The 15,363-nt window shown below is 37.4% G+C and overlaps 1 protein-coding gene across 2 annotated transcripts in view; it reads right to left on the minus strand.

Annotated features, from left to right (window-relative positions):
• The window catches only part of LOC123678926 (bifunctional heparan sulfate N-deacetylase/N-sulfotransferase), a 36,122-nt gene that overhangs the window by 18,967 nt on the left and 1,792 nt on the right, over positions 1-15,363 (minus strand). For both annotated transcript variants that reach the window (XM_045616199.1, XM_045616198.1), the window contains exon 6: positions 2,890-3,378. In XM_045616199.1, the coding sequence (XP_045472155.1) occupies positions 2,890-3,378 (489 nt within the window). The remainder of the gene's footprint in view (positions 1-2,889; positions 3,379-15,363) is intronic.

Genomic DNA, 15,363 nt, shown 5'->3' on the forward strand with positions numbered 1-15,363 from the left:
TATAGACTAGTTCAAGTGACTTTGGATATACTATATCAGTGCCTACATTTACATAATATCTCTCATAAACAACATTTCTTAAATATAATTCATATCAGCCTTGTAAAAATTATAATATTGTGAACTAAAGGGTCTAGGTTCTTCAGTATTTTTCTTGGAATGTTGTCATAGCCAGGTGTTGTGTTCTTTCCATGGTTGAGTGCAGTATAGTATTTTTCTTTTAGAATAGGTTCAAAAGTTATCTCTGATGGAATCTGGGGTAGTTCATTTTTGTACCAATTCTCTATTTGCTTCCTATGCTCTTCATTGAAATCTTTGTTTGCGAATTTTTTAAACAGCTTTTCAAAATGTTTTGCGAAAGCATCAGCAATATATTTGTCCTTAATGAGAGATTCACCATTGACTTGTATTGGATTTGAAAGTTGATGGGTTGTGCACTTTGCAAGTTTTCTAATTGTTCTCCAGTATGTCCTGCCTTTTTGATCTTCGATTTCTTTGCAAGCCTCTAGATATTTACTGGATCTGTATTGCAAGATCATGTTATGAATATCCCTATTCAATTTGTTGAATTTTCGTTTTAGACTTGGATCTTGGTTATTCACGAAACAATTGTTTTTTTGTTCTTATCAACTTTATGATGTAGGGAGGAAGGGTTTGACTGAAGTACCGTTTTTTGAGAGTCGGTGTTTCCTCTGTTATTATTCTTGATAGTTGTGGAAAAAAGTTATGTACTCAGGGGTCATTTCAATTTGGAGTTCAATCACTTCAAGCATTCTTTTATTCACTTCTTTAATGTTGCATTTTTCGTAAAGTAATTTGGTCTCTTGAGTGTATTCTTCAGGTTGTTTTTTTGTATCAATTGAGAATTCAATTACAAGGTGATCGGATCCTAGGTCTGGGGTTAGAGTTATGTTTTGAATATTATCTTTTAAATTTCTTGTACACATTAGCAAGTCGGGTGTGGAGTCTGGGTTGTTTTCCATTAGGAATGTTGGTGGTGTATCCAATTTGATGAAAACTGAGTTTCTGAGGAAGTTGTTCACGTTAAAGTCTCCTAGAATGATGGAATATTTATACTGTGATGCCTTCACCAATAAATTTTCCTCAACAAGTCCGCTAGAGTGGTGTATGTAGACATTGTAGACCAGAAACATGTGGATTTTTTCGTTATTGAAAGGAACAGTAGAATGCAGAACATCGTTCCATGGGTTATTGAAGTGGGTCGGATTGTTTCTACCAATTTTTACTCTGTTAGAAGCCTGCCTGCACTAGTGCACCTCCTCTGGTGTTTTGGTTCAATATACTTCCATGTTTGCACAATGTTCTCCAATCCCTGTATTGAATGTTGGTGGTTGTTTTAGTTTCCACAAACATTGTGCAGTCCACATTGTTATGCTCAAGATAATATCGGATCAGCTCTTTTTTGCTGATATAGTTGTTAATGTTTACATACAAAAATTTAAGCATGAATGTCCCCATATAGCTGCACCCCCTAAGCTGGCTCTGTATCCACTGTTTTGTTTTCATTCTCAAGGTCAATCATGAGTACATAAAGTCTGTTGCCAACAAAAGTGGGTATTGTGCTAATATTGTAGTTGTCGATGAAGCGTCTCTGGAGTTTTTGAATCAGTTGTTGTCTTTCAATATTTTTGGGTTTGTTGATTTTGTGTATGTATGTTTCTATGATGTGATCATGTATTGTAATAGCTTTGTGTATTCTGCTTTTTTCCACTTTTTTAATATCCATATCAGCTGATTTTTTGGTTATTGATCTTATTTTGATGTTTGGATTACCTTCTATGGGCTTAACTGGTCTTTTTGGGCATTTTATGGACCATGCTACATGCTCTGTGGATTGACACGCAATACACCTTGGTGGTAAACTTGTTGTACAGTCTGATTCCTTGTGTTGCTGTCCACATTTGCTGCATATTTTTGGTGAATTGCATTTGTCCGTTGTGTGGGTAAATTGAAAACATCTTGCACAAGGGACTGGTATTGGATCAGGTGGTAGCTTGGCTTGGCAATGTAGTGTCTGCATTTGAAAAAGATGCCTTCATTAATTAGTTTTCCATATGATTTTACTTCACTGGTTATTATGCGTATAAATAAGGATGGTTTGTTTGTCTTCTTTGAGATAATTCTTTTACAATATCGGTGTGTAATTTGGTTTTTCTTAAGAAAATTACTAATCTCTTCTTCTTTTATTTCTATTTCCACCTGTGAGATTACGGCTGAATATGATTCCAAGTGAGTTCTGGGCTTGTTGTGAACTGAGGTGTTGGTGGAAGTTTCACAAAAGGTGTTGATTAGTTTCATTTTCTTCATGTGTTTTAGCGCTTTTGTGAGATTATCCTTGGAATTATTTGATTTGACAATAAATCCCTGTGTGGTTTGGGTAATTATATCGCATCCATCTGGGAACAATTTTATCCATTGATCGGCGACTTGAAGTCTTGTTGTGTTAGGAATAGGTGTTATGTGAAATAAATTCGCATATGTTTTGAAGGAATGTTTTGTTGTTGTTTTTGTTTGTGTTGTGGTAGGGTTATTGATTTCAGATGAATCTGTTTCCATCAGGGTGTTTGATGACTCATGTGTTATTTGCGAAATTCTTGGCAATTATTTTTTAAGTTAACTCACTTTAGCTTCTTGAATACAAATAATGTATAATCATGTAAATTATTGAACAAAAAAAAAAGATCAATAATTAAGTTAAGACTTTTGAAATGGATCTTGCTCTATTATTTCAAAGAATCTATGAAATAATATCTATAAAACTGAGGATTATCCTGAGACAGAAAGTTTGAGACTGTAATATTCAGAAATTAATATAAGGTTTTGCTAATGGACCTATGTAGGTAAATTCAAATTCTTATGCTTGCTTACCTTTTTGCTTTGCAAAATTCTTATTCAGCATCATATCTTCCATCAGAAGAGTTAGATTATCATACAAATGGGGTTGCAGATGATTCCACATGTGGGAAAACCACATGAACTTATCAATGTTCTCAAGAATCAAATCATCCCCTTCATCCTCTTCGGAATTTCCATGGTGGAAGTATTTTCCAGAAAAGCCTAGATTAAATTTGAATCCTGGTACCATTGCTTGAATCCTTGACTGGGTATCTATGAGAGCTTTAACATCATCAGCTTTCAATCGAGTTCCGACTTCACCAACAAAAATATCATCTATATCAACCAAGAACATTCTATCTAAAGACAAGCTCAGCTGACCATGACTCAAATAACTCAAGGAATCTAAAAAGAGTAGCCTATGGAGCCAGAATTTTAAGCCTGAGCCAAAAATTACTCTCTGGATATTGTCAAAAAGGCCATGATCTTGAAGAACCGTTGCAAGTGGAGTTCTTATTTCTCCTGGAAATAAAAAGAAAAATGATAAAAGTTATGTTAATATAGACCGAAAAAAATTTTTTGACGACAACGTTTACTCATATCTGTAATGTGAGAAAAAAAGTTTGATAACGAAGTTTGATCCAAAAATTACTCAAAATAATAGAATTTTTTTGATTATCGATTCGATTGTTCTCCCTTATACAGGGTGTTCCTAAAGTGGAGGTACGAAGAAAAATGAGAGACTTTTTAAATAATTTAAAGAATAAAATGTCCCCAAAGCCAACCTCAGATAACATCGTTCGAAACTACAGGCCCATCACCCTGCTACCGGTATTGGGAAAATTGTACGAAAAAATAATAAGAAAACTACTATCAGGTCATATCGAAAGCTGTATTCCAAAGTTTCAATTTGGTTTCCAAAACAAAAGATCAACTACTCATCCACTAACAATCTTGGTGTCTAACAAACAAAACGCCACTTTGAAGAACTATAAAACTACGGCAATGAGTCTAGATATCCAGAAAGCTTTTGATAAAGTGGCATAGAGGGCTACTATACAAGCTGTACAAAAATAAAGTTCCCTACCAACTCATCAGAATATGTCAACAATTCCTACTTAGCAGCTAGCAGTTAAAATTGGAACATGTATATCAAGGTATTTCAACCCTGAGCAAGGTACCCCTCAAGGAAGTCCCCTCTCGGCACTTTTGTTCATTTTTTTTTGCCATGATATGATATCCACTTTTGATCCTAACTTGTATATTTTACAATATGCAGATGATACAATATTAGTGGCACATGAGAAATCTATCAATAACTGCATCAAGAATACAGAAACAGGAAGCTATAGCTACCTGCGTGAAAACCTAGTCCTGATAATATGTGAATTCACATATTATCAAGACTAGGTTTTCACGCAGGTAGCTATAGCTTCCTACGTGGTGATGTTGGTTGTTGTCCGAAAACCCATTGGGTCTTCCTGCGGAAACCACAAATGGACGGCTGGCTTCTGTTGTGAACTCCGTTTGTTTGTTGTTTTTCTTCAAGTGTTGTTCATCTAACACTTTTTCACCGTATTGATGAGGGCCAAAAGCCCGAAACACGTGTCTACGGTTAGCATATCCAATATTTTTTTTTCTTTGTTATATATATATATATATATATATATATATATAGCAGGTGGTCTATCCTCATTAGGACTCAGAGGATCTCGCCTTGGTGCTAGCACCCGGCGAATCTAATTGAACCCACGAGAGTGTGAAAAAAAAAATTATATATATATATATATATATATATATATATATATATATATATATATATATATATATATATATATATATATACCTGATGCAAGGCTACCTCTTTCCGCAGACAGAAGGAACATTCCTGGCCATACAAGACCAGGTTGTCCCGACTAGAACATATCTGAAATATATTCTACAACAGCAGGTGGAAAGCACTAAATGTAGACTGTGCAATGTTGCGGAGGAGTCGGTCCAACATTTATCATCAGGATGCTCAACCATAGCGAATACGAAATATCTGGCTCGCCATAACAATATGGGGAAGGTTGTACACCAGCTGTTGTGTCTTCAGAAAGACCTCATCCAGCACTTTACACCACACCACGTGTACACTCCAAAAACTGTACTGGAAAACCAACATTCCAAAGTTTACTGGGACCTAACGCTCATAACGGATAGAGGGGTTGAGCATAACCGTCCAGATATGGTGGTGTGGGACAAATTGAACAAAACCGCCACCATAATAGACTTCGCGGTTCCCCAAGACAACAACTTGGCGAAGACCTACGCAGAAAAGATTAGGAAATATGAGGCACTAGCACATCAGATGAAATATATGTGGAAGCTTAAAAGCGTAATAATTAAGCCCCTGGTCATAACTGTGAATGGTCTCGTCCACCGTAAGAGCACTCAACATCTCAAGGAGCTGAATCTGCCTAAGAACACGATCACATGGATGCAGAAGGCTGTGATTTTGGGAACCGTGAATATCTTACGGAAGGTCGTATACCCCCATTGATCGAAAAGAGGGTTATCCTTGATGCCTTGGCGTCCGGATAACTCTACGAAACCCACTAATAAGTGTGAATTAAAAAAAATATATATATATATATATATATATATATATATATATATCGGGTGTCCCAAGGTGAGTGGCCTATTAGATTATTATGGAAACTATTGATGGTAAAGATTTCAAATTTTCTGGATAGATATTTGGCCATGTAAGGTACATTTTTGAAATAATTTCACATTTACAGTGTTGCCGGATGTACGACAATTTGGCAACAACTTTGTTATTTTAAATGGGACATCCGGTATTTCTATTTTTTTTATGATACTCCATAAAATATTTGATCTATTCACTCCTACTTTTCCATCCCTATCTTCAACGGTTTTTGAGTTATTAATTATTTTTCGAAATTTTAGATCAAATTGGCGTATTACGAAAATGACACTAGTTCGCTCAATATTTGAGATTTGAGTCAGAAATTTTGCGAGTCGTTAGATATTGATCTGATCTGTGTCACTGCTTTTGAATTATGGTTGTCAATAATACAGGACGGACCAAAAAAAATCATCATTTGCCAAGTTACAAAATTGTAAAAAAGTCTATTTTTTCAAATTAGACACCTAGTATATTTTTCAATTTTTGGAATCAGTACAACACACTCTACAATTTTTCTATTCACGTCCCTATACCTATCTCAACTGGATTCCGAGTTATATGCGTTATATGTGTATATCTTTCTTGACCCATTACTTTATCAAATCATCAAACTTTACATCACAAATAATAAGAACACATATTTCTGACCACGATACAGCACAACTACTGACTCTTCAGGAAGAAATAGAACAAACAGAGGAATATCAATATAAAAGAAACATTACAGCCAATAATATCCAAGATTTAATCGAAAGACTGACGCTTTTAGATTGGAATGCTGTATATAAAATTCCAGAGAAGGAAGTAGATCAGCAATGGAGAACTTTCACAAATATGTTCAAAACAGAATTAGATTATGCTTGTCCGATAAGAAAAAATAAAACCACTGCTAGAAGACAACAAAAGCCAATCAATGATAACATTACAAAATGCAAGACCAGACTTGACATATTACACACTTGTAAAACATTCAATCCAGTCTTTATGGGAGCATACAAGGAGGTAAAAAAGGAATATGACAAAATGCTTAGATATGAGAAAAGAGAAAGATATAAGCAGCAAATCCTTCAGTCTGATAACAAGATGAAAACACTGTGGCAAACTGTAGCAAAATCAAAAACAATACGAAAATCAACAAAGAGATTCCTGGAAATCCTTTAGAGATAGCAAATAATTTCAATCGTCATTTTGCAACAGCAGCTGAAGAAAAAATAAAACAGAACCAAAACATTCCATTTCAGAATGATATCACACGCAACAGTAACAATTTCAAATTTCGCCTGATAACTGAAGAAGAAACTCTTAAGATAATAGGAAAATTAAAAAACAAAAATAGTTCTGGAATTGACGACATTCCAATGTGCACAGTTAAAGCCTGTATGAATCAGACAGCTACTCCATTAGCATACCTTGTGAATAACTCCATGAAGCATGGTATATTTCCTGAATTGCTCAAAAAAGCACTCATAAAACCAATCTACAAAAAGGGTAAAGAGAATGAACCGGAAAACTATAGGCCAATCAGCCTACTACCAGCATTCTCAAAAATATTAGAGCTGGCAATAAGTGAACAACCCGTAGATTTTCTTATAAATGAGGAAATTTTAAGTTCCACTCAACATGGATATGTGAAAGGAAAATCAACAACAACAGCAACATTCCAGTTCATTACTGATGTACTGAATGCATTGGAGGATTCCAAAGTGGTAATCGCCTTACTGCTGGACTTATCTAAGGCCTTTGATACCTTGTTTCACAAATATATCCTAAATAAATTGGACAGTTACGGAATAAGAGGAAAAGAGAAGGAGTGGTTTAGGTCATATCTGTCAAATCGAAAACAACAAGTAATTATAGATGGTAATGGCACGAGAACTTTATCCGAGGAGGCATTGATTCAATTTGGAGTTCCCCAAGGAAGTATACTGGGACCGTTCCTTTTCATCATCTTCATCAACGACCTGATGAGTGTACTACGTTCTGATCCAAATACATCCATGGTAAACTAGCCGATGACACAAGTTTTATATTGAAGGCGGACATCTTGCCCCAGATTGCAGACTTAGTACAGAGTATTCTCCAACAGGCTAATCACTGGTTTCAATCAAACAATTTATGTTTAAATGTAGAAAAAACATGTGCTATAATTATTAAAACCACACATGCAAACTTTCAAACACCTTCTCACATTCAGCTAAATGACAGTAAACTTGATCTTCAGACCTCAGGACGATTTCTTGGGTTAACTATAGATGAGAACTTGAACTGGTATGAACATATTACAGGCCTGTGTACAAAACTGGGATCCATTTGTTATTCATTGGGTGTTTTACGAAACTATCTTGACTCATCGTCTATGAGAGTTGTCTACCAGGCAACCTTTGAAGCCAAAATAAGGTATGGTATTATGTTTTATGGTAGTGGTAATAACATGAAGCAAGTGCTAAAGATGCAAAAAAGAGCTATTCGAACAATGATGAGAATGCCATGCAGAGAAACATGCAGGGGCATATTTGGGAAACATGGACTACTTACAGCCATAGCGATACACATCCAAGAATGCTTGATATTTGTGTTCAAAAATAGAAACTGTTTCGAAACCAAAACCTCTACAAAATATGACACAAGAACAACTCAACTAAAATATCCAATACATAAGCTTTCACTCACAGAGAAAGGACCAGAATGCAGGTGTATAAAATACTATAATAGACTTTCAAACCAGATGAGAGACATAACCAACCTCAAACTATTCAAGAAGGAAGTCTATAAGTTGCTGCTTCAGATTGAACCATATACAGTGGAAGAATTCTTGGTACATAATATTTGATATAAAATAGACTAAAGATTATTATCTGACACTGTTTCACTTCAGGTAGACAATGTATTTGTACATGAACCTACTTTATTTGAAATAAAGCTCATTATTATTATCCCCGACTTTTGCCTATACGCGTAGGATTTCTCCTCGCCGTCGGCTCCTCACTCCTCGCTAAGAGGAACATTCACTCAGTCCCAGATATTTAAAATATCAGAAGGGTAGAGCTCGGTCGTGTCCGGTCCTTGTGGTCCCCCTGGTTCTCGTCGAACTTCTGGTCCTCTTACACGCGATCCTTGGACCTGTCCTTCGTTTCCTAGGAATTTTCTCACCGTCCTTGCAGTACCTAAAAGAACAGCTTTTTGCATGTAATATACTCACTAAGTCCTAGTTGTTTGATATTTCTCTTGAGATTTTTGGGTACTATTCCTGTTGTTGAGATGATAATTGGAATAGTTCTCGTTGATATCATTCCCCACTGGCGCTTTATCTGAAATTCGAGGTCCCTATATTTTGAAATTTTTTCGACCTCTTTTTGACGCATGTTGTTGTTATTAGGTATTGCTACGTCGATGAGTATTGCTGCCTTTTGATGTGTATCCACTAGCAATATATCTGGCCTGTTGTGAGGGACTGTTTTATCAGTCAAAACTGTACGATCCCAGTAGAGTTTATAGCGTTCGTTTTCCAGGATGGTCTCCGGTCGGTACTTGTAATATGGCACTTTTTCAGAATGAATTAGTGTTAATTTAGTTGCCATTTCTTGGTGTAGTATCTTTCCTACTGCATCGTGTCTCTCTTTATATTAATTTCCTGCAAACATTTGACATCCTCCCGTGATATGTTGGATTGTCTCGTTCGTTGGACACCCATAACGGCATCGATCGTCAGTAATAGTTCGATCCTTTATGATATGTTTGCAGTAATTTTTTGTTGAGATCACTTGATCTTGGATGGCTAAAAGAAATCCTTCCGTTTCTGGATACATCGCACCTGATGTGAGCCAATAGTTCGACGCTTCAATGTCGACATGATCCTGGTTCACCTCGTTGAAATGTCGTCCATGTAGGGGCTTTTCTCTCCATCTTTGCAGTTTTTCTTGGATTGTCTGGTGGTTGTATGACAATTGCTCCTTTTGCAGTTGTAAAGGTGTTGATTCGTCTGCTTCACACAGTACTTTGTAGATCTCTGACGTGCCTGATTTGTCTTTGAAGTATGTTCGTAGACATTCAATTTGACCATGGGCAAGTTCCATGATGTCTAGCAGACCTCTGCCTCCTTTATTCCTCGGCAGTGTCGTCCTCTCCATGCTACTTTTCGGATGGTGCTTGTGTGCTTTCGTCATCAAGGTTCTCATTTTGCGTTGCAGGTTTTCCATATCTGTTTTGCTCCATGGAATGATACCGAAAGAGTATGTAAGAATTGAACATGCATATGTGTTGATGGCTCTCGTCATGTTCTTGCTGTTGAGGTTTGTTTTCAAAATTTTGTTGATTCTCCTAATGAACTCAGTTGTTAAGTTTTCCTTCATTCTTTGATGGTTTATTCGTCGGTTTTGTTTCATTCCTAGGTATTTATAAAGATCGTCCGATTTCATTGCTTCTATCTCCTGTCCATTGGAGAGAGCTATCGGTTCATCTTGGATTTTTCCACGCATTACGCTAATAGTACGACACTTGTCCAATCCGAATTTCATCCCCACGTCTTCCGAAAAATTTTCCACCAGTTTGACCATAATTTGCAAGTGGTTTTTGTTGCCTGTTATAAGTTTGAGGTCATCCATGTATAGCAAATGATTGAGTGCAATATTATTTCTGTTTCCTTTCACATTGAAACCTTTTTCAGTAGCATTCAGTTGTTTAGAAAGGGGGTTCAGCGCCAAGCAGAACCATAAGGGACTCAACGAATCTCCTTGGAAAATTCCCCTTTTTATTGGAATCTCTTTAGTAGTTATGTTCGCTGTAGAGAGTTCGATATTCGTTCTCCAGTTGCACATTGCATACTTCAGAAAGTTTATTGTAATTGGATCGATCTTGTATATTTCCAAAATTTTTGTCAGCCACCCATGTGGAATAGAGTCGAAGGCCTTCTTATAGTCAAAATATGTCAGAAAAAGATTTCTGTGTTTTTTGAAGGCTTGGTTGCATATGATGGAATCTATTATCAGCAGTTCTTTCGATCCTAGTGCATTCTTGGAACATCCTTTCTGCTGTGCTGTCAATATATTATTTGTCTCGCAATGTTTGTAGATACGAGATGCTATACATGATGTGATGATTTTATATATTGTTGGTAGACATGTAATTGGTCTGTATTTTGATGGATCCGCTGTGTGTTGCATATCCTTCGGTAAGAGGTAAGTGGTCCCTGTTGTTAAAAATTTGGGCATTTCCGTTGGATTACTTATAACATCATTTATGGTTTCAACTAGCCTGCCGTGTATACACCAAAATTTTTTCAACCAAAAGTTGTGGATTCCATCTGGGCCGGGTGATTTCCAATTATGTGTGTTTTTCAATATTTCATGGAATTCTTTTATAGAAACTGCGTTATGCGGCATTTGTTCCATTGTCTCACAGGATTTCTCTTCATTTCTTATCCAATCAGCCTGGGAGTTGTAGGGGGTTGGTGTAGCCAGTTGATCTGTCCAAAAATTCTCAATATCCTCGACGGTTGGATAACTTCCTGGTGTTGCTGACATATTATTGTTTAACATTCTATAGAATTTTCTTTCGGAATTTTCAAAAATCATAATATCCTGTTTTCTTCTATAGCTCTCATTGTATCTTCTGAGTCTTTCGGAGTACACACTAAGTTTTTGTTTCAGTGTGTCTAAAATTTGTTGAGCATTTTATTGTTTGGATCATACGTTGTATGTTGCCGGTGACGATCCATTATTATATTCACCATTTTTTGTAATCTTCTAGACGGCGAACCTTTTGCAAATTGGGTGAGCCTCCCAATTTCTTGGCGGATGCTATGAACTTTGTCTTCTAGCCTTTTTTGCCAATGTGGTTTATTTTGTTGTTTTTCTCTGGCTGGTTGCTGACTTTTAGGTTTTGGCTTCACACCTAGCACTGTTGCTATTGAAAATGCTGCACAGTATATGATGAGGTGTAATGATTCGAGATCATGGTAGTCAGAAAGATACTTGGGTATAATCTCCTTGTTGGTCATGACCAGAAGATGAGATAGTTTCTTAGATGTCCTCAATCTTGGCAGAATCGGTCGTCTCAATGGATCTGTGCCCTCAAAATCTATAACGCATCTATTCATTGTGGCAAATAATCGCTCCAGTAGTTCTCTTTGGTCTTCTTCTGGATTTACGACGGATGCAGCATATATATTCCGTCGTTGAGCATCACTTATTGCTAACACATCTGCGTTGTTTTGTTCCTCAGAGTTCATTTGTGCATTGATGTTGTGTTGGTTTTCAGCACAATCGTAGTTTTCTCCAACTGTCGTTTCGTTGTTAGTGAGGTTCCTCTTCTGTAGCCTCAGTTGGACTTCATTTTTTATAGTGTTAAGTCTCTCATCGGGTACAAGTTTATTTCTCAATATGACCCGGTATTGGTCGGCTACTCTTTGCTCAGAAACTTGAAGTTCGGGATAGTTTCTGTGGAATTCTTCAAATAATTTTTGACGGTAGCCTTTTTTATCCTCTTCCATATTAGTCACTTCATAATATATGCGCATGATCGTTTCATTTATCGAACTTGTCCATTTCATGCGTCTTCTTGGTAGACCTGCTTGGGTGAGTGCTGGTTGGGGATCCTGCGCAGCACCTTCAGCGGTCGGAGAAACTCGTGTTATTCTTCTCCTAGAATGTTGAGATTGTGGAGGCGTAGCATTTTGTTCGACAGACGCCCGTCTCCTTAGCACTCTGTCACCGACGTCCCGCATACTGTCATGTCCAGCGCCGGCTCCAGACACGCCCTGACGAACCTCAGGCAGCGGCTCTATATTCCTATTCCTCAAATTCACCATCATTCATGGGTTCCTCCGTGTCGTGGGGGAGACGGCCTTTGATCGCTTTTTACGATCCGCAGAGCTACGGTGGGAGAATTCTTGAGCTGCTTTCCACACGGCTTCGTCCGTTACCCTGGACAGGGACCCTTCGACAGGTTTCAGCTTCCCGGGTCAGAGAGCTCCTGGAATCTGCGGTGGGCAGGAGTCGATTCAACTCTCCTGATAGGTGAATCGCTAGAGATTCACCTACCGCTACCCTTATTATTATTATTATTATAACAGTTTATTGAATCTTTACAGATTGGGAAAATGAGTACCAAAACTTATATCAGGTGTGTGAATAAGTCTTTCCCGTTTTTTGTAAGAGATGGCGCCACCAATTCTGTGCGAGTATTCAATGGTTACATATGTCATAATCAAAGCTTATTCATCTGTCAACAATTCCACAATAACACATTAGTTGAAATTTTTTCGCATCATAAATTTTTGAAATCGTGAAAATGTCGAAATTTGAGCCGAGTCGACGTCATTTGCGGGAAGTTTCACTTTATTGGTTCAATTTGAAGAAATCTGCTGCCGAGGCGCATCGGTTGCTTCAGGAAGCTTATGGAGAAGGTTGTGTCGATGATTCAAGTGTTCGCGGATGGTTTCGACGCTTCAAAAGTGGCGATTTCGACGTGGAAGACAAGGAGCGTTCCGGGCGGCCGCAAATCTTTGAAGATCAAGAATTGGCGACTTTGCTTGATGAAGATTCGTGTCAAACGCAAGAAGAACTTGCTGAAGCATTGGGAGTTGACCGAACAACCATTTCCAAGCGTTTGAAAGCCATGGGAATGATCCAAAAGCAAGGAAATTGGGTGCCGTACGAACTGAAGCTGAGAGACGTCGAACGGCGTTTTTTCACTTGCGAACAGCTGCTTCAGCGACATAAAAGAAAGGGTTTTCTGCATCGTATCGTGACTGGCGATGAAAAGTGGATCCGTTACGATAATCAGAAGCGAAGAAAATCATGGGGACTACCCGGCCATGCATCATCATCGACGGCCAAGCCAAATATTCATGGCGCCAAGCTCACGCTCTGTATATGGTGGGACCAGCTAGGTGTGGTTTACTATGAGCTTCTGAAACCGAATGAAAGGATCACAGGCGAGGTCTATCGACGACAATTGATGCGTTTGAGCCGCGCACTGCGAGAAAAACGGCCACAATACTCCGACAGGCACGACAAAGTTATTTTGCAACATGACAATGCTCGCCCACATGTTGCACAGCCGGTGAAAACATACTTAGAAACGCTCAAATGGGAAGTCCTACCCCACCCGCCGTATAGTCCAGACATTGCTCCGTCTGATTACCATCTCTTCAGATCGATGACGCATGGCCTGGCTGACCAGCACTTCCATCCTTACGAGGAAGCTAAAAAATGGGTGGATGACTGGATAGAGGCCAAACCGGTCGAATTTTTTCGCAACGGGATTCGTATGTTGCCAGAAAGATGGGGAAAAGTTGTAGCTAGCGATGGCCAATACTTTCAATAATTCATTTGTAACCATTTTTTCACAATAAAGGCTCAAAATTTGAAAAAAAACGGGAAAGACTTATTCACACACCTTATAATTGATTTTATTCATCACAGCTTACTGGATCTTATAATGATTTGAATTTTCATGAGGATTACTGAACAATTGTTTGACAAGAACAATTTCCAATATTCTAAACTACCAGTAGTTCACCAAAAAAAAGTTGTGGTGAAAAGAAGCAGGCACCATTCCAGAAAAAATATCACCCTGTAGAGTTGCATTCAAAATAAGCATGTCATATGATGAAAATTTTAAATTAGAATATCTATGCCAAATTTTAGTTAAATATGTTATGAAGGTAAGGTACTATGAGAAAAAAATTTGAACTTTAAAATCTGAATCTCAAAAACAAATCGTTTGCGGATCCATGTTAGGGGACTTAATTTCTTAAAATAACCCGGGGAATCTGTCATTTCCACCTCCAATTCAAGAACTGGGAAACTGTATAGTCAAGTCAAAACTGAAACAAATGAATTGCAATTTGAATGAAACACATTAATTGTAAAATTGCAGAATTGGTGCTAAACCCCCCAGTACCCCCCAATTCTACGCCCTTACCTCTACTTCTTCTTTAGATTGTAGTTTGGTTCTAAAACTGCTTTGATTAATATAATTTCATTCATAACCCTCTGTCACTATATTCTCCATTGTTTATATCACTTTTGTAACACATATAAATACCTAATGCAAATTAAAGACATGTAAGATCGAACCAGATCCAATTACGTCGCCAGTTTACGCGCCTGCCGTGATTACTAAACCGATCGTAGCCTAACATATGCGAATTGTTTGCTCATCCTTTGTGCGTCTGCAGTATATGTATATGCGTCCAGGAGGGGTGCTGCATCCTTCCCAATTCAACTTCTACTTTGATGTCTCCTCAAAAAGGCATTGAGCGAATTAATAAATGATATTATTAATTACGAATTCATTTTTATTTTTTTAATGTGTGATAAGTCAATGTCAAATTTAGTTAATGAAACATCGAGTTTTAGTTCTTTTCTTTGTTTTCTGGAAGTCATAGACTACTCCACTCAAAAATTGCAATTTGTCCTTAGTTCAATTAATGAATTTGAGTTGTCAAGTTTATGGTCTTCCTGCCAGCCTGTACATTTTTGGTTCAAAACGCATACATAATACTACATATTGGCAGAATCGAAAATGAAAAAGGTTTTTTCGGAAAAAAATGGGAGTCCTCGTTAACACCATTTATTTCATAAAAATTCCACTAACTCATGAACCGTTGAGCTTTTACCCAAGTTATGGCATACTGCTAAAATTGTCAACAAATAAGTTATCTAATCATGCAATAATATACTGGGTGTGCCATTTGAATTAAGAAAGTAGAAGTCGGTTTCCAGTATAAATGAAAGTTGTAAAGCTCTAAAAATATTTTAGGGAGAAAGATCATTGTCTCAAACCCCAATATGCAAATTTTCAAAACA

The sequence above is a fragment of the Harmonia axyridis genome, chromosome 4, assembly GCF_914767665.1.
Source record: "Harmonia axyridis chromosome 4, icHarAxyr1.1, whole genome shotgun sequence".
Classification (NCBI taxonomy): Eukaryota; Metazoa; Arthropoda; class Insecta; order Coleoptera; family Coccinellidae; genus Harmonia; species Harmonia axyridis.